This window comes from Homarus americanus, unplaced genomic scaffold (assembly GCF_018991925.1).
Source record: "Homarus americanus isolate GMGI-L3 unplaced genomic scaffold, GMGI_Hamer_2.0 scaffold52687, whole genome shotgun sequence".
Lineage (NCBI taxonomy): Eukaryota > Metazoa > Arthropoda > Malacostraca > Decapoda > Nephropidae > Homarus > Homarus americanus.
In genome coordinates this window covers 76969-103512 of record NW_024734362.1, presented here as the reverse complement: position 1 = coordinate 103512, position 26544 = coordinate 76969, and the positions used below count along the sequence as shown (strand labels likewise).

General features: G+C 45.6%; 1 protein-coding gene and 1 long non-coding RNA gene across 3 annotated transcripts in view; both read left to right on the top strand.

Annotated features, from left to right (window-relative positions):
* Positions 1-26354, top strand: part of LOC121870214 (mucin-2-like) — a 38624-nt gene extending 12270 nt beyond the window's left edge. Inside the window, 24 exon segments of the mRNA XM_042371990.1 lie at positions 250-555; positions 4184-4746; positions 4790-6178; positions 6310-6659; positions 7042-8252; positions 8514-8738; positions 9196-9632; positions 9634-10036; positions 10221-10442; positions 10770-11093; positions 11493-11714; positions 12048-12371; positions 12727-12948; positions 13269-13349; positions 13383-13574; positions 13922-14143; positions 14458-14550; positions 14869-14892; positions 18946-19413; positions 19610-19822; positions 20383-21145; positions 21438-21579; positions 22069-23153; positions 23397-26354. Coding sequence (XP_042227924.1) covers positions 250-555; positions 4184-4746; positions 4790-6178; positions 6310-6659; positions 7042-8252; positions 8514-8738; positions 9196-9632; positions 9634-10036; positions 10221-10442; positions 10770-11093; positions 11493-11714; positions 12048-12371; positions 12727-12948; positions 13269-13349; positions 13383-13574; positions 13922-14143; positions 14458-14550; positions 14869-14892; positions 18946-19413; positions 19610-19822; positions 20383-21145; positions 21438-21579; positions 22069-23153; positions 23397-23490 — 9575 coding nt within the window. The 3' untranslated portion in view covers positions 23491-26354.
* On the top strand, positions 15069-17909 carry LOC121870223. Of its 2 annotated transcripts, none has more exons than XR_006089679.1 (3): positions 15069-15103; positions 15387-15416; positions 17772-17909. It is a non-coding gene; the product is annotated as an uncharacterized LOC121870223 (long non-coding RNA). The 2 variants fall into 2 exon arrangements; XR_006089678.1 differs by lacking the exon at positions 15387-15416 and adding an exon at positions 16423-16452 and having other exon boundaries at positions 15073-15103.
* Positions 26355-26544: the final 190 nt, after the last annotated feature.

Sequence of the window (26544 nt, the reverse complement as noted above, 5' to 3'; positions counted from 1 at the left end):
TACAATTACTATCATATCATAAAAAAGTATTATATCCACACTTATTTTTATTACTATAATTATCGATTTTTTTTAATTATTATCATCAGAAGTAATATAATCACACCTGTACCTTATTCACACCTGTTGCCTTATTCACACCTGTTACCTTATTTACACCTGTTGCCTTATTTATCTCTCTATGGTTATTACTATTACTAGATCATGATAAGGAAGTGAATATTTCTCTAACTTTAACCTTATCAACAGATCACGACGGAGTAGAAGAGGGTCTAGTGACTACCACAACACAGCCTATGGTGGATAGTAATGGGTCCTTGGTCCTGCCTCCTACAACCTTACCTCCTGGGTACTCTGGCTGTTACTACAAAGGGGATTTCTACGCTGACGGGGCTCTTATTCCCTCTGAGGACCCCTGCGAGCACTGTTACTGCATGAAGAGTGACCTAGTGTGTGCCATCCAGGATTGTGTGTCACCCCTCGACGAGATGCAGGAGAACTGTACAGCCAGACCTCCTCCCGAAGGCTACTGCTGCCCGCAAGCTTATGATTGTCGTGAGTACAGATAGCATTTATAAGGTTTGATGTGTATATACTACTCCAGGATAGATGGTGTAGATTAATAGTCATCTGAGAGTATAGGTGTTGATATGACCTCATCTCACCTCACCTCAGCACCTCAATACTTATTCACTTCAGAGGATACTGTCAACACACACATTTGGTCTTCACACCTCAGAAGTGCCCCTAAACACGCTCTTCTGTTATGTCTGCAGGTCATCTTAGGTATTTCAGGTCAACTCAGGTTATCTCAGGTGTACCCTGGACGCTAACCTCTGAATAGTGTTGCCAACGAGCTCATTATTGTACATTAATCTTCTCTCTTAAACAGCTGGTGAAAGCCGCAACACATGCACATAACAGTCTCTTAGTTTTAGTATTATTCCATGGGTTCCTCTTCCTGCATCTGTGCTCACAAAATTTTCATCGTCTAGTTTCACAAAGTTTTGCATCTGTGCTCACAAAATTTTCATCGTCTAGTTTCACAAAGTTTTGTACAATAAATATTTCTTGTAATTGAAGAAGTAAGAATGTACAGTCGGTTGCATTTACACCTGGTACAGTAACTGGCGCATGTTATGATATATGGAACCACTGTGTTTGTTTACATCGTATTAAAACTCCCAGTATGACCCTAAGTATCATTGCAATAGTAGCCATATTAAGGATACTAGATAAGCCTTCCACAGTAGTGCCACATCTCATAAAATGCACCAAAAACTGTATCAGGTGAAAATGCAACCGACTCTACATAACTAATTCACGTTAACCTAAAGCTTCCCAAATATTAGCATTTAAGTTATGGTATAATAAGCCTCTTACCTTAACTTAAAACATAAACTTAACACCAGTTGGAGTTAATGTTAAAAAAATCATTACTAAAATATTATCATTATTAACTTCATCTCCTAACTGTTAATTAATGAAGGAATATAATTAAGGTTAAGACTCAGTGTAACAATAACCGGACAACTTGACTTACGAGGACTATTTACCTATATATCTTACGATCTTTTGTGACTTGACTCACATCTTAAAACAAATATTTTTCTCATAAAACCTTTGACAATTAAGAAAAAATAACATTATAGTGTCAAGCCGCTTAATAATAAATTTAACTCATAAATATTATTAATTATAAGTAAAAAATAGTGTAAAGAAACCTTGTCAGAGATTCAATGGTTCAGATTCAGTGATGCGGGTTCAGTGGTTCAGATTCAGTGATGCGGGTTCAGTGGTTCGGATTCAGTGGTTCAAAGATGATTCAAAGTTGGTTCAGTTCTGTGTTTGGGGAGGTGTGTGTTTGTTTATATATGAAGGAGGTGTTTGTAGTGCGTTTACTTAGTGTCGTGGAAATGTAAACAAAATCTCAGGTGTGTTGGGGAGGTAATTTACCTGTTCAACACACCTGATAGTTTACCTAATTAAGTTTAGGTGTTTAAAGTTATTGTAATACTAATTCTTAACCCAATAAACACAGTATAATTGTCTTTCTTTTCAACATATATTCAAACACAAGTTCCCAAACACACCAAACACACCAAACACACCAAACACACACACACACACACACACACACACACACACACACACACACACACACACACACACAAACACACACACAGAGCATCGTACAAACTGTCAAACCCCGAAATAACACATTAAAACTCCTGGGTATTTTTTAACCTTCGGACATATGACTCAGGTGTGACTCAGGTGTTGTGTCTGTCAAGTGGACGATAGGGGAAAACTATTAAGGTATACAAGACTCTTACCTGCTCCCACGAGATGAGGTTAGGTTAGGTTAGATTAGGTTCGTTTCGGTTAGGTTTGATTTCGTTAAGTAAAGATACCTTTGTCAAGTAAGTCAGTTTAGGTTAGATTGGGCTTAGCTGGGCTAGGTTTTAGGTCAGGTTAGGCTAAGTAAGATTAAATTACATTATGTCAGGTCAGGTCAGGTTAGGTTAGGTTAGGTTTCATATGGCTAGAATAGATTAACCTTTAGCTTTTACGAGCGAAGGTAAAATTCTGTCGCCCTTGATAGTTTTCCTGCATCGTCCATCTTGCAGTCAGTGTTTAACAGGTGTGTAACACTTCATTACAGGTGATGGGTCAGTGTACTCACTACCCACTACCCCTCAACAGGGTGACTCCCCCCCACTCTCGGGCTGGCGGGAGGAGAGAGTCCATCTGGCTCCCGAATTCGGTGGATAACATCACACATTGTTCAGCATCCACTATTAACACCACCCAAAGCTTGCACCAGCACAAATAACTAACAAAACACCGTGAATTTATCTCCCGCTTATCCTGATTTATGTGTCAGATTTATCCCTGTCCAGCAGAGATAATCAATTCTTCAATGTTATAATCTCTTCTAAGCTTGTCTGTGTTACGCGTATCTCAGTTACGTATACCAGCTTTATTCTTATCCAGTAAAAGCTATGATTCTTACCATACACCCTCCTCCCCTACCTTACCTTAGTATGGTAGGAGAAGCAACCAAACTCTCCTTAACTCACGTGTTTAAGTTCTATTCTATCATACACACACTACGGCATCTTTACTCTTCCATCACCTCAAATCAAATCGTAAATCAAATCCCTGTTGATAGACGTGTGTTTGTTTACATGTAGTGTCGAGAGCTCCTGGGCACACCTCACACCCAGAACGCCACTCGAAGATTCAAAACATCAGTTAATTCCGTCTATCAATATGGGAGAGAAATATAATCTTCTTTTCTCCTGTAAACACTAAAAACAAAATATTCTACAAGTATCTTAAAAAAACAAGGAATAAACAATTAAAGCTGTCTACCTTGAATGTATATGCATGAGAAGATGTAAACAAGATTATGTAATTTCCATCTAAATCAACAATGCCTCCCGCAGATAAACAATGTAAACAGAATAGACTTAAATGCATTAAAAAAATAAATAAATAAATTACTTCTGAACAGGTGAGAATGTGAGACTAGACTGCAACTTATAAAATATCCTCTTGCATGTAAACCTGTCCACACCTGTCTAAATGTCTGTCTACCTGGTGAGTCTGAGTTTTGTGTATGTCTAAGGTAGTTAAACATGGCTAAAACAAAACAAAAAATACCTCCCTTTGTAAATAAGCAATTATATTTTTTAAGGTAATTTATATTTACTTAACGATCACTTAGATAACTTGGTTTAATGCATCGGAAGATATAGAGTGTGTGTGTGTGTGTGTGTGTGTGTGTGTGTGTGTGTGTGTGTGTGTGTGTGTGTGTGTGTGTGTGTGTGTAACAGGTATTTTGCATGTTGTGTATAACTGTTCAGAAGTATATTAAGTAATTTTCATTATAATCCTGTATTGAAAATTTATCCTAAAGAGAAACAGTGTCACAGATATCTTAACATTTACATTAACTGAATTTCAGATCACGTATTTCACCTTCCGCCCCTGTTCTTATTTCAATAAAGTCTTTACATGATCACCAGTAAAATATTCTTAAATCACAAAATAAGTTTATTAGGTTCTAGTAAAGGTTTCTTAAAATTGACTAATTTACTGTTCTATTTGGGGGAATTTTATCTATCATCGCCATGCATTGAGTCATGGACCTAACTGACAATCCTCCACCTTCCAGCCGAGCTAACAACAACAACTGTGGAGTACCTGACCACCACCCAGCCCAGTGAGAGTCCCGACACCCAGGTCACCGTCGCCTCCCCTGACCGACCAAGTGATGTTGATGTCCCAGCTGTTGATGAGACATCCACTGATACCCCAGCTGTTGATGAGACATCCACTGATACCCCAACTGTTGATGAGACATCCACTGATGCTCCAACTGTTGATGAGACATCCACTGATACTGCAACTATTGATGAGACATCCACTGATGTTCCAACTGTTGATGAGACATCCACTGATACCCCAACTGTTGATGAGACATCCACTGATGCTCCAACTGTTGATGAGACATCCACTGATACCCCAACTGTTGATGAGACATCCACTGATGCTCCAACTGTTGATGAGACATCCACTGATACCCCAACTGTTGATGAGACATCCACTGATGCTCCAACTGTTGATGAGACATCCACTGATACCCCAACTGTTGATGAGACATCCACTGATGCTCCAAGTGTTGATGAGACATCCACTGATGCTCCAACTGTTGATGGCATTCTGGATACCTTAACCGTTGATGGAGATATCCACTGATACTCCAAACTGGGTTGATGAGACATCCACTGATGCTCCAACTGTTGATGAGACATCCACTGATACCCCAACTGTTGATGAGACATCCACTGATACCCCAACTGTTGATGAGACATCCACTGATACCCCAATTGTTGATGAGACATCCACTGATGCTCCAACTGTTGATGAGACATCCACTGATGCTCCAACTGTTGATGAGACATCCACTGATGCTCCAACTGTTGATGAGACATCCACTGATACCCCAACTGTTGATGAGACATCCACTGATTCGCCAACTGTTGATGAGACATCCATTGATACCCCAACTGTTGATGAGACATCCACTGAGGGAACTACTGTTACTGAAGACTTCACAGAATCTATCCGTACAACAGAAGGACTTTACACAGAGTCGCCAATAGTAGAGGGCGTCACTGTTGATAAGAAACCTGCAACAGATGAGCTCCACCAGCCTACTGATACTCCAACTGTTGATGAGACATCCACTGATGCTCCAACTGTTGATGAGACATCCACTGAGGGAACTACTGTTACTGAAGACTTCACAGAATCTATCCGTACAACAGAAGGACTTTACACAGAGTCGCCAATAGTAGAGGGCGTCACTGTTGATAAGAAACCTGCAACAGATGAGCTCCACCAGCCTACTGATACTCCAACTGTTGATGAGACATCCACTGATACCCCAACTGTTGATGAGACATCCATTGATACCCCAACTGTTGGTGAGACATCCACTGATACCCCAACTGTTGGTGAGACATCCACTGATGCTCCAACTGTTGATGAGACATCCACTGATACCCCAACTGTTGGTGAGACATCCACTGATGCTCCAACTGTTGATGAGACATCCACTGATACCCCAACTGTTGGTGAGACATCCACTGATACCCCAACTGTTGATGAGACATCCACTGAGGGAACTACTGTTACTGAAGACTTCACAGAATCTATCCGTACAACAGAAGGACTTTACACAGAGTCGCCAATAGTAGAGGGCGTCACTGTTGATAAGAAACCTGCAACAGATGAGCTCCACCAGCCTACTGATACTCCAACTGTTGATGAGACATCCACTGATACTCCAACTGTTGATGAGACATCCACTGAGGGAACTACTGTTACTGAAGACTTCACAGAATCTATCCGTACAACAGAAGGACTTTACACAGAGTCGCCAATAGTAGAGGGCGTCACTGTTGATAAGAAACCTGCAACAGATGAGCTCCACCAGCCTACTGATACTCCAACTGTTGATGAGACATCCACTGATGCTCCAACTGTTGATGAGACATCCACTGATACCCCAACTGTTGATGAGACATCCACTGATGCTCCAACTGTTGATGAGACATCCACTGAAACTCCAACTGTTGATGAGACATCCACTGATACCCCAACTGTTGGTGAGACATCCACTGATGCTCCAACTGTTGATGAGACATCCACTGATACCCCAACTGCTTGGTGAGACATCAACTGTTACTCCAACTGCTGATGAGACATCCACTGATACCCCCAACCGTTGATGAGACATCCACTGTTACTCCAACTGTTGATGAGACATCCACTGATACCCCAACTGTTGATGAGACATCCACTGATACTCCAACTGTTGATGAGACATCCACTGATACTCAAACTGTTGATGAGACATCCACTGATGCTCCAACTGTTGATGAGACATCCACTGATACCCCAACTGTTGATGAGACATCCACTGATGCTCCAACTGTTGATGAGACATCCACTGATGCTCCAACTGTTGATGAGACATCCACTGATGCTCCAACTGTTGATGAGACATCCACTGATACTCCAACTGTTGATGAGACATCCACTGATACCCCAACTGTTGATGAGACATCCACTGATGCCCAACCGTTGATGAGACATCCACCGGATACCCCCAACCGTTGATGAGACATTCACTGATGCTCCAACTGTTGACAGACATCCACTGATGCTCCAAATCCGTTGATGAGACATCCACTGATACTCCCAACTGCTGATGTGACATCCACCGATGCTCCAACTGTTGATGAGACATCCACTGATACTCCCTAACTCTTGATGAGAGACATCCACTGATGTCTAACTGTTACAGACATCCACTGGATACCCCAACTCCTTGATGAGACATCTACCGATGCTCCAACTGCTGATGAGACATCCACTGATGCTCCAACCAAGCATGAGACATCCACTGATACTCCCCAAATCAAGTTGATGAGAGACATCCATCGACACTCCAACCGTTGACAGACATCCACTGATGCTCCAAACTGCTGATGAGACATCCACTGATACTCCAACTGTTGATGAGACATCCACTGATACTGCAACTGTTGATGAGACATCCACTGATACCCCAACTGCTGATGAGACATCCACTGATACCCCAACTGTTGATGAGACATCCACTGATACTCCAACAGTTGATGAGACATCCACTGATACTGCAACTGTTGATGAGGCATCCACTGATACCCCAACTGTTGATGAGACATCCACTGATGCTCCAACTGTTGATGAGACATCCACTGATACTGCAACTGTTGATGAGACATCCAGTGATACCCCAACTGCTGATGAGACATCCACTGATGCTCCAACTGTTGATGAGACATCCACTGATACTGCAACTGTTGATGAGACATCCACTGATACTGCAACTGTTGATGAGACATCCACTGATGCTCCAACTGTTGATGAGACATCCACTGATACTGCAACTGTTGATGAGACATCCACTGATACTGCAACTGTTGATGAGACATCCACTGATACTCCAACTGTTGATGAGACATCCACTGATACTGCAACTGTTGATGAGACATCCACTGATACTGCAACTATTGATGAGACATCCACTGATACTCCAACTGTTGATGAGACATCCACTGATACTCCAACTGCTGATGGGACATCCACTGATGCTCCAACTGTTGATGAGACATCCACTGATGCTCCAACTGTTGATGAGACATCCACTGATACCCCAACTGTTGATGAGACATCCACTGATGCTCCATCTGTTGACGAGACATCCACTGATGCTCCAACTGTTGATGAGACATCCACTGATGCTCCAACTGTTGATGAGACATCCACTGATACTCCAACTGGTGATGAGACATCCACTGATACCCCAACTGTTGATGAGACATCCACTGGCGTTACTCCCTCTGATGTTGATGACACTCCGAGTACTGAGGAAGCTGTTACGGAGTTTATCCACACACCTGCAGGAGGGTACACCGAGTCTTCAGTTCCTGATGGCGGGTGTAAGGCAAGAGGGGTTCTCTATGACAACAACTCTCCCGTGCCCGTGAATGATGTGTGTCAAGAGTCCTGTCAGTGTGTCGCTGGCAAGGTGAAGTGTGAATACGCGTCCTGTCCGCCCGCCCCTCCAGCCTTCCTGAGGTGCTCGTCTGTGTTGGCCGAAGGGGAATGTTGCCCTGAGTATTCATGCCGTAAGTACCTATCTTCTAACACACACACACACACACACACACACACACACACACACATACAAACATACAGTGTAGCGTTTTTATTATAAATTCTCTTGTTCATAGACTCCAACATAGTCAAAATATCCCCAATATTTCCACTAAACCTTAACTCTCATATCTCGACCTTAAAGAAAATAAACTAATAGGTAATTGGAGTACTGTTTCTGTTAGCTTTTATTTATATTGATAATTTTGCTCAACGAATTATGGCTTTTTCAGCTCCGATTGAGACAGAGGTGACGGAGATGCCTGCTGGATGTGTGTATGACGATATCCAGTATTACGAAGGTGAATACATACCTCAGTCTGACTACTGTGTCGACTGTTACTGCCTGGGTGGGGAGACGATCTGTGCTTACGTGGAGTGCCCCCCGCCTGCTGGCCACAACTGCAAGCCTACCCAAGTGCCTGGGGGTGAATGCTGCCCAGTTAAATACGACTGTGGTAAGTTTTATAAGTTCAGACAGTCTCCAGTACTAACATGCCCCAACCTTACCTAACCTCATAGTCTACCAATCGTAATATGACCCCAACTTTAACCTAACCATTTCTAATCTAATGAAACCAAGCCTAATCCAGCCAAATGTAACAAAACCCAACCTAACCTAACCTAACGTAATCCGAGTTGGCCATTAGGAATAGGCCCCTTTACTAATTTTATCTTTTAGGACTGAGACTTAATCCTAATGTTTAAGTTAGGTTAGATGGAGGGAGGACAGAGCCTTTAAAGAGTAGGCGGATGGACAAGGTCGCTTAGAGATCTTATAGAATATTTTAAATCAAGTAAAACGACAACATAAGAACCATGTTTATTATCTTCTGTTATTGAAAAGACGTCAATGATAGCACACAAAGATAGTTCATAGCAACAAAAACTCAGTATCATCTTTCCTTTTCGTAGATGTGATCGACACGGCAGATTTGCTCTCGGACAATACTACCACACACCCAGGCGCCACCACACCCTCAACAAGTCAGCAGCCTGATGGCGACACACTACCAACGGACTCCACAGATACGGCTGTTGAGACGCCCGTGACCCAGCCCTCAGTCATCACCGGCGGCCCAAGTGTAGGAACTACATCTTCAACGGAGGGACCAGAGGTGACGGGCCCTGTGATACCTCTGGAGACGAGAACCACAGCTCCAGATGACAACAATATACTCACTACTCCTATGACCTTCGTAACGGAGAAAGGATCGTCGTCCCTCCCTGATGCTGTAACAGAAATTGGCAGTGAGACCTCAGCCACGGAAGTGCCTTCTACTGGTGAACCCACTGTTGTCTCCACTACCGATGAGACATCCACTGATACTCCAACTGTTGATGAGACATCCACTGACTGATGAGACATCCACTGATACTCCAACTGTTGATGAGACATCCACTGATACTCCAACTGTTGATGAGACATCCACTGAAACCCCAACTGTTGATGAGACATCCACTGAAACAGCACCAAAGGAAGTGACGTCATCCACTCTTGAAGGAGAGGTCACCACAGAAGGAGGATTACATCAACCGGAAGTGGGAGTTCCTGGTGAAGGAAAATGTATCCAAAAGGGCATTACCTACGACAACGGCGCCCTGGTCCCCAATGCCATACCCTGTCACAAATCCTGCATGTGTGAGAACAGTATTATTGCTTGTACCCTGAAGGCTTGTCCAGCACCTCCTCCCACCTTCCTACGCTGCCAGCCCCAGCAAGACCCTGAGCAATGCTGCCCTTCGTATGACTGTCGTAAGTTTTATGTGTATCTTCTATAACAACCTCCATGTTTTTCAGATACCTTTCCTTTTATATAGTGATTTGGACACCAAGTTTCGATTATATTGCTTTAATTATTGAATACACAGTCAATCAAAATAAAAGATACAATGTTTATGTTATGTTATAAAAAATAATAATGTTACCACAACTACAGCTATCTTGGAGCCAGAAGCCACACCCTCACCCGGCTGTGTTCGTGACGGCGTCCAGTTCTTAGAGGAAGACCATATCCCCAGCTCAGACATGTGCACTGACTGTTACTGTCTGGGAGGCGAGATAATCTGTGCCACCTTAGAGTGTCCTCCTCCGACTGGCACTAACTGTAAACCAGTTATACAGTCTTCAGGAACCTGCTGCCCAGAGGAGTACCAGTGTGGTAAGTGTCATAATAGAGAACGTTTCCCTACATAATGGATAACAGCCATGAGGAATTTACTCGGTTTTACTGATAACATTACAACTTCAGTGTTTTCTGAGCCTCTAATGATTCCTATTTCAAGTAGCTTTGACAACAATTTCATTTTATCCCATTTACTGAACACCATTACAGTTTTGGTTGAAGATAGATACATTAAGACTTTTTCTTTGCTCTTAAGTGAATAAGAAACTCACTGCAAAAAGATCTTATATTGACCAATGGAACTTTTTGTGTTGAGAATAAAGGAAAACTATTGATACAAATCTAACTGTGCAACATTTTCAGACATGGAAGAAGTTCCTGAGACATCCACTGATGTCTCAAATGTAACTGTTGAAACATCCACTGAAGTTGCAGACAAGGAAATGACCACTGAGCCCTCCCCAACCTCTGGCACGGAGCAGCTAGAAGAAGGATATTGTCTTTACCATGGTGCCGCTGTTGCTAATGGCGCCTCGATCCCCACTGAGTTACCTTGTCAAAAGTCCTGCACTTGTGTGAACCAGTTAATTGAATGTACCTTGAAGGCTTGTCCATCACCGCCTCCTGCCTTCCTCCGCTGCCAGCCGCTCCAAGACCCTGAGCAGTGCTGTCCTTCATATGACTGCCGTGAGTTTTAACTTATTACAATAGTGTATATCACTCCAGAATAAATTAATTTATTTTAATAACATTGTTGTATACTACTAAAGGAGTCTTTTTCTTTGAATAACATATTTTACAATTCATAATGATATTCATTTGATAAATGAGATTTGATTTACGATTATTCGATTTGTGATCATTTTATTTATGATATGGTCTTCAGGAACGAACCCTAAACATTTATTGAGGTACACGTGTATTATTTGGAATTAATATAGTATACCATTAGGTTCACCTCCCTTTACTGAGTGAAATAAGTAGTTTATGTATAGTATAACCTTCCTTTGTGGATTGAGTAAACAGACCATAACAGACAAAAAGATATGTATGTGTATGTTATGTTAAAAAAAAAAACTGTTACAGCTGCTCCAGAGCCAGAAGCCACATCACCACCCGGGTGCTTCAGTGACGGCGTCCAGTTCTTAGAGGAAGACCATATCCCCAGCTCAGACGTGTGCACTGACTGTTACTGTCTGGGAGGCGAGATAATCTGTGCCACCTTAGAGTGTCCTCCTCCGACTGGCACTAACTGTAAACCAGTTATACAGTCTTCAGGAACCTGCTGCCCAGAGGAGTACCAGTGTGGTAAGTGTCATAATAGAGAACGTTTCCCTACATAATGGATAACAGCCATGAGGAATTTACTCGGTTTTACTGATAACATTACAATTTCAGTGTTTTCTGAGCCTCTAATGATTCCTATTTCAAGTAGCTTTGACAACAATTTCATTTTATCCCATTTACTGAACACCATTACAGTTTTGGTTGAAGATAGATACATTAAGACTTTTTTCTTTGCTCTTAAGTGAATAAGAAACTCACTGCAAAATAAAAAGATCTTATATTGACCAATGGAACTTTTTGTGTTGAGAATAAAGGAAAACTATTGATACAAATCTAACTGTGCAACATTTTCAGACATGGAAGAAGTTCCTGAGACATCCACTGATGTCTCAAATGTAACTGTTGAAACATCCACTGAAGTTGCAGACAAGGAAATGACCACTGAGCCCTCCCCAACCTCTGGCACGGAGCAGCTAGAAGAAGGATATTGTCTTTACCATGGTGCCGCTGTTGCTAATGGCGCCTCGATCCCCACTGAGTTACCTTGTCAAAAGTCCTGCACTTGTGTGAACCAGTTAATTGAATGTACCTTGAAGGCTTGTCCATCACCGCCTCCTGCCTTCCTCCGCTGCCAGCCGCTCCAAGACCCTGAGCAGTGCTGTCCTTCATATGACTGCCGTGAGTTTTAACTTATTACAGTAGTGTATATCACTCCAGAATAAATATACTTCATGTGATTACATTGTTGTTCACTGCCAGAGGAGACTTCGAAGAACATATTTCACAATTCATAATGATATTCAATTGATAAACAGGGTTTCATTTACGAGTATTCGATTTACGATAGGGTCGTCAGTTACACAAACCAACCACTAATCGAGGAATCCTTGTATTATACCATTAGGTTTTCCTTCCTTTCATGAAATAAGGAGGTAATTTTCCCTTACATGTTGAATGAACAGTTCATAACAAATTAAAGTTTTCCATGTTTATGTTTTGTTAAAATTAAATAATAATGTTATCACTACTACAGCTACAGCAGAGCCAGAAGCCACACCCTCACCTGGCTGTATTCGTGGCGGCGTCCAGTACTTTGAAGATGAATATGTACCCAGCTCAGACGTGTGCAGTGACTGTTACTGTTTGGGAGGCGAGATAATCTGTGCCACCTTAGAGTGTCCTCCTCCGACTGGCACTAACTGTAAACCAGTTATACAGTCTACAGGAACCTGCTGCCCAGAGGAGTACCAGTGTGGTAAGTGTCATAATAGAGAACGTTTCCCTACATAATGGATAACAGCCATGAGGAATTTACTCGGTTTTACTGATAACATTACAATTTCAGTGTTTGAGCCTCTAATGATTCCTATTTCAAGTAGCTTTGACAACAATTTCAATCCCATTTACTGAACACCATTACAGTTTTTGAAGATAGATACATTAAGACTTTTTTCTTTGCTCTTAGTGAATAAGAAACTCACTGCAAAATAAAGATCTTATATTGACCAATGGAACTTTTTGTGTTGAGAATAAAGGAAAACTATTGATACAAATCTAACTGTGCAACATTTTCAGACATGGAAGAAGTTCCTGAGACATCCACTGATGTCTCAAATGTAACTGTTGAAACATCCACTGAAGTTGTAGACAAGAAATGACCACTGAGCCCTCCCCAACCTGCACGAGCAGCTAGAAGAAGGATACTGTCTTTACCATGGTGCCGCTGTTGCAATGGCGCCTCGATCCCCACTGAGTTACCTTGTCAAAAGTCCTGCACTTGTGTGAACCAGTTAATTGAATGTACCTTGAAGGCTTGTCCATCACCGCCTCCTGCCTTCCTCCGCCAAGACCCTGAGCAGTGCTGTCCTTCATATGACTGCCGTGAGTTTTAACTTATTACAGTAGTGTATATCACCCAGAATAAATATACTTCAGATTATTATTGTTGTTCACTGCCAGAGGAGACTTCGAAGAACATATTCAATTCATAATGATATTCAATTGATAAACAGGGTTTCATTTACGAGTATTCGATTTACGATAGGGTCGTCAGTTACACAAACCAACCACTAATCGAGAATCCTTGTATTATACCATTAGGTTTTCTTCCTTTCATGAAATAAGGAGGGTAATTTTCCTTATATGTTGAATGAACAGTTCATAACAAATTAAAGTTTTCCATGTTTATGTTTTGTTAAAATTAAATAATAATGTTATCACTACTACAGCTACAGCAGAGCCAGAAGCCACACCCTCACCTGGCTGTATTCGTGGCGGCGTCCAGTACTTTGAAGATGAATATGTACCCAGCTCAGACGTGTGCAGTGACTGTTACTGTCTGGGAGGCGAGATAATCTGTGCCACCTTAGAGTGTCCTCCTCCGACTGGCACTAACTGTAAACCAGTTATACAGTCTACAGGAACCTGCTGTCCAGAAGAATATGACTGTGGTAAGCAGTTTGGTAGAGTAAAGTTCTTACATTTTACTAGATAATGTTATTTATTCAGCACCTTAAACTTGAAGAAATATAGAAATTATTTTTAAGTTTATCTAATCAGTTTATTCATTACATTTCCAGTCATGTCCAGTAAACTTTTTTGGGGTATTGTATTTGTTTTCTTACATCACATTTGGTTGGGTTAGATAAGGTTACCTCAGGTACCTTAAGTAAACTTAAACCTAAAACCCTCAATCTGTCGAGTACAGCATGACTCTACAGGATGTGTACTAGTGACTTAATTGTACTGATGTATTGTATTTCAGTGGTGGAACTACCAAGTGAAGAAGGAGCAGTCACCAGTGCCACAACTGAAGGGCTAGGAGCAGTCACCAGTGCCACAACTGAAGAAGGAGGCGGTGCATCAGTGCCCCAACTGACGAAGGTGCAGCCGCCAGTGCCCCAACCGACGAAGGAGTAGTCAGCTGCGTGCCCCAACTGACGAAGGAGCAGTCACAAGTGTCCAAATCGATTTAGAAGGAGCAGTCAACAAAAAGTTACTAACCGACGATGGTGAAAGCCCAGTGCCCCAACCAGACGAAGGTTACAGAGTCACAAGTGCCCCAACTGACGAAGGAGCAGTCACAAGTGCCCCAACTGACGAAGGAGCAGTCACCAGTGCCCTAACTGACGATGGTGTAGCCATCACCAGTGCCCCAACTGACGATGGTGTGCAGTCACCAGTGCCCCAACTGACGAAGGTGCAGTCAAAATACCAGTGTCCAACAGACGAAGGAGCAGTCACCAGTGCCCCTGACCGACGAAGGTGCAGTCACCAGTGCCCCAACTGACGGCAGTCATCAGTGCCCAACTGACGAAGGAGCAGTCACCAGCCCTGTGGAACAGACGAAGGAGCAGCCCGCTGCGCCCTAACTGACGAAGGAGCAGTCACCAGTGCCCCAACTGACGAAGGTGCAGCCGCTTCAGTTCCCCAACCGACGAAGCGTGCAATCACCAGTGCCCCAACTGACGAAGGAGCAGTCACCAGTGCCTCCAAATCAGACGAAGGAGCAGTCAATGCCAGTGCCCCAACCGACGCAGCTGTTCAGTCACCAGTGCCCCAACTGAACAGCGTGCAGCCACCAGTGCCCCAGCCCGACGAAGGTGCAGTCACCAGTGTTCCCAACTGACGAAGGAGCAGTCACCAGCCCTTCAACTGACGAAGGAGCAGTCACCAGTGCCCAATCCGACGAAGGAGCAGTCACCAGTGCCCCAACTGACGAAGGTGCAGTCACCAGTGGTCCAATCCGACGAAGGTGCAGTCACCAGTGCCCTTAACTGACGAAGGTGCAGTCACCAGTGCCCACTGATGAGCAGTAGCCGCCAGCCCCAACTGACGGTGCCGTCACCAGTGCCCAACCAAGACGAGCGCCAGTGCCCAACTGAGAAGGCTGTGGCGTCACCAGTTTAGCGCCAAAAGCCCAACTGTCGAGAAAGTCAGTGTCCAACTCGACGAATACCAGCCCAACCGAAGGCGGAGAATCATCAGTGCCACCGACGAAGCGTAGTCACCAGTGTCCTAACCGAGAAGGGTGCAAATACCGCCCAGTGTCCCAACCAGACGAAGTTGAGCACCCACCAGTGCCCAACTGACGAAGGTGCAGTCACTTCCAGTGTCCGCCAACTGACGAAGGTGCAGCCGTACCAGTGCCCCAACTGACGAAGGAGCAGTGCAACCAAAAAGCCCAACCAGACGCGCAAGGAGCAGTCACCAGTGCCCTGTAAACAGACGAAAGAGCAGTCACCAGCGTTCAACTGACGAAGGTGTAGCCAGTGCCCCAACAGCAGCTCACCACGCCAGTGCCCCAACTGATGAAGGAGCAGTCGCCCCAACAGACGAAGCGTAGTCAAATGCGCCCCAAACTGACGAAGGAGCAGTCACCAATCTGACGATTTGGGCAGTCACCAGTGCCCAACCGACGAAGGTGCAGTCACCAGTGCCCCAACCGACGAAGGAGAAAAAGCTTCACCAGTGCCCCAACTGACGAAGGAGCAGTCAGCCAGCCCCAACCCGACGAAGGTGCAGTCACCAGTGCCCCAACTTTCGACGAAGGTGCAGTCAACAGTTCTAACTGACGCCAGGTGCAGTCACCAGTGCGCCCGCACCTGTGTAAATAGGTTGTGCTACCAGTGCCCCAAATTGACGAAGGGTGTAGTCAACAGTGCCTTAACAGACGAAGGAGCGTCACCAGTTCAACCGACGAAGGAGCAGCTCAGTTCAACTGACGAAGGAGCAGTCACCAGTGCCCCAACTGACGAAGGTAGCAGTCACCAGTGCCCCCAACTGACGAAGGTGCAGTTACCAGTGCCCCAACTGATGAAGGAGCAGTCACCAGCGTCCCAACTGACGAAGGAGCAGTAAATCAGTTCCCCAACCGACGAAGGAGCAGTCACCAGTGCCCCCAACTGGTCAAGCGAGTGGTCACCAAAGTGCCCCAACTGACGTTAGCTGAGCACAACCAGTGCGCCAACTGACGAAGGGAGCAGTCACGCCGCGCCCCAACTGACGATGGTGCAGTCACCAGTGCCCAATCAACCGGACGAAGGAGCAGTCACTGCGCCCCATCTGACGCCAGGCGCAGTAGCGCCACCAGTGCCCCAACCGGCTTAGCGAAAGTTGTAAATCACCAGTGCCCCAACTGACGAAGGTGCAGTCACCAGTGCCCCAACTGCGACGAAGGTGTAGTCACCAGTGCCTCCAACTGACGAAGGAGCAGTCACCAGGTATCCAACTTCGACGAAGGAGCAGTCACCAGTGGGTCCAACTGACGAGAAGAGCAGTCACCAGTGCCCTAACTGACGAAGGAGTAGTCACCAGTGCCCCAACTGACGGCTGAGTGTCACCAGTGCCCTAATCAGACGAAGGCGAGCAGTGCCTGAAGTACCCCAACTGACGAAGGAGAAATACCAGTGCGCTCCCCAACCGACGAAGGAAAGCAGTCACCATTTCCAACTGACGAAGGTCACCGCCAGTGCCCCACCACGGACGAAGGGAGCAGTCACCAGTGCCCAACTGGACGAAGGTGAGTAGTCACCAGTGCCCCAACTGACGAAGGAGTGTGTCACCAGTGCCCCAACTGGACGAAGGAGCAGGTCACCAGTGCCCCAACTGACGAAGGAGCAGTCAGCCTTCCCAACTGACGAAGGCAGTCACCAGTGCCCCAACTGACGAAGGGAGCAGCCACCAGTGCCCCAACTGACGAAGCGAGCGGGTCACCAGTGCCCCAACAGACGAAGGAGCAGTCAACAGTAAACCCCAACTGTTTATGAGCAGTCACCGCGCCCTCCAACTGGACGAAGGAGGCAGTCACCAGCCCCAATCTGACGAAGGTGTAATACCAGTGCTCCAACTGACGCATGAGCAGCCGCTTCATTTCAACTGTGACGAAGGTAGTCACGAAAGTCTCCCAACCGACGATGTGCAGTCACCAGTGCCCCGCACCGACGAAGGAGCAGGTCACCAGTGGTCCAACTGACGAAGGAGAAGTCACCAGTGCCTCAACCGACGAAGCGTGCAGTCACCAGTGCCCCTGACCCGGAGCCTAAAGGTGCAGTCACCAGTGCCTCCCAACTGACGAAGGAGCAGTCAACAGTGCCCCAACTGACGAAGGAGCAGTCACCAGTGCCCCAACTGACGAAGGTGCAGTCACCAGTGCCTCTAACTGACGAAGGTGCAGTCACCAGTGTCCCAAACAGACGAAGGAGCAGTGCAACCAGTGCCCCAACCGACGAAGGAGCAGTCACCAGTAAAAGTCTCAACTGACGAAGTGAGCAGTAAAACCAGGCCCCAACTGACGAAGCGTGAGCAGTCACCAGTGCCCCAACAGGATTAGCGAGCAGCTCACCAGTGCCCCAACTGACGAAGGAGCAGGTGCCCGGCCAAAGTGCCCCAACCGACGAAGGAGCAGTCACCAGTGCCCCAATCCGACGAAGGAGCAGTCAACAGTGCCCCAACTGACGAAGGAGCAGTCACCAGTGCCCCAACTGACGCTGCAGCGTCACCGCCATTGCCTAACGAAGGCGCAGTTGCCGAGGCCCAACTGACGAAGGTGCAGTCACCAGCCCCAACTGACGAAGCGAGCAGTCACCAGTGGCCCAACAGACGGTACCAGTGCCTTCCCAACTGCGACGAAGGTGCAGTCACCAGTGCCCCAATCTGATTTGCTGCAGTCACCAGTGCCTCAATCCGACGAAGGTGCAGTCACCAGTGCCCCAACTGACGAAGGTGCAGTCACCAGTGCCCCCAACTGATGAAGGTGAGCAGTCACCAGTGCTCCAACTGACGAAGGAGTAGTCACCGCCAGTGCCCCAACCGACGAAGGAAAGAGTCACCAGTGCCCCAACTGACGAAGAGCAGTCACCAAAGCTCCCAACTGACGACGAAGTAGTCACCATGCCCAACTGACGAAGCGAGCAGTCACCAGTGCCCCACCACGAAGGAGTAGTCATCAGTGCCCCCAAATTGATAGAAGGAGTAGTCAACAGTGGTCCAACTGACGAAGGAAAGAGTCACCAGTGCCCCACCGACGAAGGAGCAGTCAAATACCAGTGCCCCAACCGATGAAGGTGCAGTCACCAGTGCTCCCAACCAGATTAAGGAGCAGTCACCAGTGCCCCAACTGACGAAGGAGTAGTCACCAGTGCTTCCCAACTGATGAAGCGGAGCAGTCACCAGTGCCCCAACTGACGAAGGAGCAGTCACCAGTGCCCCCAAATCAGACGAAGGTGCAGTCACCAGTACCAACTAGATGAAGGAGCAGTCACCAGTGCCCCAACTGACGAAGGTGCAGTCACCAGTGCCCCAACTGATGAAGGAGCAGTCACCAGTGCCCCAACTGACGAAGGAGTAGTCACCAGTGCCCCAACTGATGAAGGAGCAGTCACCAGTGCCCCAACTGATGAAGGAGCAGTCACCAGTGCCCCAACTGACGAAGGAGTAGTCACCAGTGCCCCAACCTACCCTGATACAACCATAAAGCCTATTGATGAAGCTATTGGCCTGGTGGATCCTGGTGTTGACATCGCGGACAGTTGTGTGAGTCAGGGTAACCTATATGTGGACGGAGAGAGCGTCCCCACAGTAGTACCCTGTCAGACAGAGTGTATCTGTCACAACGGTACTGTTCACTGTCAGCAGCTCTCGTGTCCGTCTCCTCCCCAGGCCTTCCTGCAGTGTTCCGTGGTGCCTTCCGTGGATCAGTGCTGCCCCACTTACAATTGTCGTAAGTTAAACGTAACAACTAATGAGCAATATATTGTTCATTATTTTACTTATATATGAAAGATATATGTAAAGTATATGTAAAATATATGTATTTAGAATATTTGTTCAGTAAATTAAATTTTAATGAGATTTCTGTGTTATAACAAACTTAGATATTAACAACAATATTTACATTCTCTGTTCTTTCCTTTCAGCTGAGACGGACGGTGAAGCCTCGTCGTGTATCTCTACTAATGGTAACTGGTACAAACACGGAGATTATGTTCCTTCAGACTCTGAGTGTTCTGATTGTTTCTGTTCAGATGGAGAGATCGTGTGCGCCTCGCTCGAGTGTGTGTCCCCTGGGCCCAACTGCGTGGCGCTGCCGGCTCCTGCTGGTAGCTGCTGCCCCGTCCAGTATGATTGCTGTAAGTTGTTTATCTTTATATTGGTCTTGTTGTTCATACCTGACTGTACCAGTGGCGAAATTACAGTACACACTAGTGCAGATACAGGTACAAGTACAAGTACAGGTAGACATGCAAGTAAAATTTTAGGTACATTTACAAATACAATACAGGTATAGGCGAAGTGTCATTGCAGATGCTGATACAAATACAAGTGCAGTTTCAAGTTCAATTACAAGTACTATTACAGCTATAAATACAAGTTCAGGTTAAAATACAGATACAAGTAGCAACAGTCCATGTTTATATTATGCCTCATCATGTTGCCTCTGGTGGTAGTTCTTGTGGACATGTAACACAGCTTGCATCTGTCTGTATGTTAAGAGGAACACCCCAGTACAGTACTAAGAGTGAGAGAGGACAGACCTGACGAGGGATAATGTTTGTTACAGGGAAGAGAAAATAATCATAGGACTTGTTTTAACTGAAGATAATTTTGTTTCTAAATCAAATCCAAAGTTGTAAGAATATTTGTATTTGTAAATGACGTAAAATAATATCAAAACATTTTATCATTTCAGTGGAAGTTCCTGCCAGCTCAGTCACGGATGTCATCACCCCCATAGGCGCCTCTGCTACAGACAGTTCCGGAACAGGAGTGACAGAATCTACAACATCCAATATCACTTCTTCCACCACCGTATACCCGTCCCTTTCCCCTACCGCGGAGACCGAAGATAAGGAACAGGATTACGTTACCGAGGTGACGTTGACTACCGAAGACCCGAGTGGCGTCAGTGAGGATGGTGATTCCGAGGCTCCTGAAGGTACCGACCATTACTCCACCCCCTCGTCAATGCCCACTGTCGACGGTACCGACAGCGTAATTACTGAGGCCTCCGTCGCTACCGATGGCTTGGACATTACCGAGGTACCGAGTGTTACCGTATCCTCCCTCTACACTGAACCTGTCAGCACTGGCGACTCATTGGTGACTGACGCTTCTGTAAGTACTGACAGTACCTCAGACGACGAAATTAGTACTGGCAGCGTCACTGAGCCCTCGGGAACTACCGAGAAGGGAGAGACGACTCAGGGTGCCACTACTGAATCAGTGACGTCAGTGAGTGTCAGCGAGTCAAGCACGCCTGAGGTAACACCGTCGACCACATCACCAGCTGTGGCACCTGAGGAAGGAGTGACCACATCACCAGCTGTGGCACCTGAGGAAGGAGTGACCACATCACCAGCTGTGGCACCTGAGGAAGGAGTGACCACATCACCAGCTGTGACACCTGAGGAAGGAGTGACCACATCACCAGCTGTGGCACCTGAGGAAGGAGTGACCACAAATCAGCCAGACACTCTGAGAAGGAGGACTACATCAACAGCTGTGACACTCTGAGAAGGAGTGACCACATCACCAGCTGTGGCACCTGGAGGAAGGAGTGACCACATCACCAGCCAGACACTCTGAGGAAGGAGGACCACATCACCAGCTGTGGCACCTGGAGGAAGGAGTGACCACATCATCAGCTGTGACACCTGAGGAAGGAGTGACCATCACCAGCTGTAGACACCTGGAGGAAGGAGTGACCACATCACCAGCTGTGATGCCACCCTGGAGGAAGGAGAGGACCACATCACCAGCTGTGACACCTGGAGGAAGGAGTAACCACATCACCAGGCTGTGGCACTCTGGAGGAAGAAGTGACCATCACCAGCTGTGGCACCTGAGGAAGGAGGACTACATCACCAGCCAGACACCTGAGGAAGGAGTGACCACATCACCAGCTGTTACACCTGAGGAAGGGAGTGACTACATCACCAGCTGTGACACCTGGAGGAAGGAGTGCGACTACATCACCAGCTGTGACACCTGAGGAAGGAGGACTACATCACCAGCTGTGACACCTGAGGAAGGAGTGACTTCACGTCATCAGCTGTGACACCTGAGGAAGGAGTGACCACATCACCAGCTGTGACACCTGAGGAAGGAGTGACCACATCACCAGCTGTGACACCTGAGGAAGGAGTGACCACATCACCAGCTGTGACACCTGAGGAAGGAGTGACCACATCATCAGCTGTGACACCTGAGGAAGGAGTGACCACATCATCAGCTGTGACACCTGAGGAAGGAGTGACCACATCACCAGCTGTGACACCTGAGGAAGGAGTGACCACATCACCAGCTGTGACACCTGAGGAAGGAGTGACCACATCACCAGCTGTGACACCTGAGGAAGGAGTGACCACATCATCAGCTGCTGACACCTGAGGAAGGAGTGACCACATCACCAACTGTGACACCTGAGGAAGGAGTGACCACATCACCAGCTGTGACACCTGAGGAAGGAGTGACCACATCACCAGCTGTGACACCTGAGGAAGGAGTGACCACATCACCAGCTGTGACACCTGAGGAAGGAGTGACCACATCATCAGCTGTGACACCTGAGGAAGGAGTGACCACATCATCAGCTGTGACACCTGAGGAAGGAGTGACCATATCATCAGCTGTGACACCTGAGGAAGGAGTGACCACATCACCACCTGAGGAAGGAGTGACCACATCACCAGCTGTTACAGTCACCGAGTCTTCTGGTAAGACCTCCGTCTCGACAGAGTCAACTATCGCCGGGTACGTGACAGAAGCCACCGTCGCCGTGACCACAGCTGATGACGTCGACGACACTGAGAGTACCAGAGAGACGGTAGCTCTGCCCGATGTGTCTCTCTCTACAGAAAAACCCGGAACTACCGAGACAGCTGATAAGGAACCCGGAACACTTGTAGAAACTGAAGAACCTAAAGCACCTGAAGACGGCGCCGGCACAGACAGTTCTATAACATCCTCGATCAGTACCTCCTCTACAGAAGCTGCCGTAACCCAGGGCCTCGTCACCGGTTTCGATCACCAATTCCCCATTTACCCCGGAGCTTTGACCACCACGCAGGCTCCCTGGACGCCCTCCACCACCACGGAGATCCTCTATGGTCCGGGCGCCTGTTTGTTTGATGGCAAGGTGTACGTGTCGGCCCAGCAGATCCCTCGTGACGACCCATGTGACTTCTGCTTCTGCTTCCGCGGAGACATCATCTGCTTACAACAGTCCTGCCCATCACCCATCCCCGGCTGTTACGAGGAAGCCATTGCTGGTTTCTGCTGCCCACGCTATGAATGCCCCGTCCCTCATGCCGTGGTCAACATCACTACCACCACAACACCCATACCCACATACCCGCCCGTCCAAACCATCCAGGAAGTAGTCATGTGTGAGATTGGTGACCGATACTACCACAGCGGGGAGATGGTTGAGGAAGCGTCAGGACCTTGTCTCGAGTGCAGGTCAGTTTTGTGACGAGTTAGTTTGTACACATAAGGCGTTTGGTGTAGCATTTGTGAGACTTATGTTTCATATTAACGTTTATTTTGCTCTAACAAGTAAATAATTTCCTTAATTTAATGTAAGAATCTTTATTATTATTATTATTATTATTATTATTATTATTATTTTTATTATTATTATTATTATTATTATTATTATTATTATTATTATTATAATTATTATTATTATTATTATTATTACAGGTGTGGTAACGACGGGATGATGGAATGTGACCCCAAGGAGTGTCAGGCAGAACCAATGCTTCGTAAGATTCTTGGCTCTAAATACGGGCGGTGAGTGTGTTGAGAGAGGGTGGCACTACCAGCTACCCCCGACAGCCCACCCACCCACCCACCACCCACCACCCGTAAACACATGGTTGCTCTATCCTAGCGACACTCATGGTTAAAGCTTGCTAGGATGGTTCACCCGTAGGCACTGACCCTCCCATGGTTACTGTGTCGCAGGGGGAGATATGATGGTTTATACGTCACCAGAATGATAAACCATACTGTTAGGTTTATTTACCTTTAGAGCAAAGGACATGACACTAAAAAAAAATCGACAACAACGATGCATTATTTTTTTTTTAAGAATCTAAGGTTATTAACTATAGGTTGTGAAGCAGTGTTATGAAAGGCTAAGGAAGTGTTATATATTGTTTGTTATTAATCAATGTCCCCCTTCCGCCTTCCCAGTAGCCATGTCATGTAGTGTGTCCACAACGCTCAATTAGCAAATCTGTGTTAATGAGGAGTGGTGAGGCGAGTGAAGGAGTAGTGCCAAGTAGTCCCTTATAGAGTGTAATGATAGAGAGACGAATCACTGGAGTGTAATGACCCTCCGATGTCCCCCTCCCCCCCCCCCTTTCGCTCCCCCTCCCCACCAGTAAAGTGTTAAGCCTTTGAGCTAAAAAAAGGTAAAAAAAGCGGTTCTGTGAGTTTCGTTTTGTGTGTGTTGGTCGCGTAGTGATAATAGAGGAACAGGTTACTCAGTATTACTCCCGCTAGATATACTTATTTATATCCTGATTGTGTTCTGTGACTTAATATACGTAATTTATGTATACTTTTCCATGGTACTTCATACATGTATACTTCTGTGGCATTATTGATGGCATTCTCTCGTAACCTTACCTACTATTTGCTAGTGGCTTCTAACACACACATCTCGTTCTCACAGATTGACTCATATCTTGCTTAGTCGAGTCGGAAAATTGCTAGAAATCACACACACATAAAAAAAAAGCTTTCTTCCACTTGCTAGATTATTTTACGCTTCCCTGTTTTGGATTTATTAAGTAGATTGTCCTCCTCGACCCCCAGGTTCTGCTTCTCAATGTGGCTCTTATATTGCGCGAGTGTCAGGGGCACCTTGTATGGATTTCTAGATACAAAGCTTCCCTATGTGGATAAGATTATTTAAAGCCATAGATTTAAGTTAGAATGTTCCGAGGTACGTAGATAAGTTCCCTCTCTATCTCTCTGTTTACCTTTAAGTCTTAGTTCCTCCCTTTGTCGCAAAAACCTCCAGGAGACCCTTTACTCCCTCGGCCCCTGGAAGTGACACGCATCACCAGAACAAAACGTTAAGTAAATCGTGTCAGTCTCTAATCTTGGTCGCTATTACTGTATACCAGAGCTTGGCTGGCTCCATGAAACGAATCTTGAATCTTAAAGGAACGGACGTGATTGTCATATTTGATATTTTTTCATATGACGATCTTGATTCATACAGGTGGCTCCTTAACTGTTCCTAGGTTTAGTATAATATGCCAGAGTCGTTGTACATCACAGCTGATTTAAGAAACATAGTAAAGATAGATATTATTTGGGCATTAGTTGATCAAAGTCCCCCGCCTGTGATGTTGACCCTTCCTCCCGCCCCACCTGTCCACGCCTCAGTCTGGCTACAAGTCGAGGTATTATTATACTTGGTGTTACAACCCGAGTGTGACACAACTAAAACATATCAGTAATAATATCACGCTTCAGCAGCACCGTGTTGGTACCAAGTGTTTAAGTATAGTGACAGTATAACAATAATTTATGAGAAAAACTCCCTGTTCTTTTATCTTATTGTCAAAAAGTATCGTTTTATTTCATCATGTGTTGGTATAAATCCCTTCAATACAACAGCCCAGAATGTCTCCAGGATTATCAGACTGGAGAAGTCAATAGAGGAGGTCTAATATATCTCCATTTAAGGGTTTAATCGATACTTGTGACTTGATAATTGGTCCTCTCCCTTTATAGGTGCCAAACCACTTCCTTAGTCTCAGTGGCAGAATCCTCGAAAAGCACTTAATCTCTAGTTCACCTTTTGTCTGCTTCACACCTCAGCGTCTGAACTCAACCGGTGAGAGAGACGGCGACCAAAGCTGGCGAGTAAACTTGTCGGGATAACGAAGACGTAATGATTATTCTTACACTTGATAACACCGTCACTATTATCAAGAACTCATCCCAAAAACACCCATCACGGTCTCCACCTCAGTTTGGTTAGAACTAAGTGCCTTTCAGGAGTTACTGCCGCCTGCCCTTCGCCGCCCGGAGCCTGAGTTAGTCCCCGGGTGGATGATGAAGGTACTGCTGTCGTAAGATTAAGGCTGGCATGTGTAATATGGTAGACATTAGAACTGGAGACGCGCGTGCTAGGCGAGTGCGTATGGCTCGTAAGTGAGCATTCATAGTAAGTCAGTCCTGAGTGTTTATTGGTTGTGTCCTGGAAGGGATATAACCCAATGAGCTTTTGAAATAGATCTGGACTGCCGAGCTCTGAACGCTCATTGGCCAAACGATACATAGGGGTGTCAGCCAATCAACACCCAATATGATTATGTGACGTCACGTTGGTCTTCAGGACGTGTGTATGTCTCGCAGTGAATAGTATGTAGATGAGAACTGCCATGATCGAGTCACTGCCGCAGCGTGAGTATCTGCAGTGACTCCGGTTCTGAGTAGTTCAGAGTGTCCAAGAAGCAGTATTCTTGAAATGTGATCATTTTAACTTTTTTTAATTATTTATTCTGAGATAGGATTTTTACTATGCATTTATTCTTAGTGTAACGCCTGTACAGCTCCTCCTTGTATTAGTAATGATGTACCCAGTCTGTAAGCTTTTTTTATTTGTATAAAATGTGAATAAAAGAAGAAAGTAATGATAGCTGTCTTATTTACTTTTTTCAATTCCTGTTCCTGTTATTAAATGCTTAGATACATTATAGATCCAATTTAATCATTTATAATATATTATATCGCCTAACACAGTCACAATCTTTACTATATTCCTTCTTCATAATATCAAAATTACGAAGAAATAATAGAACATCATTATTACTTTAGTTACTCC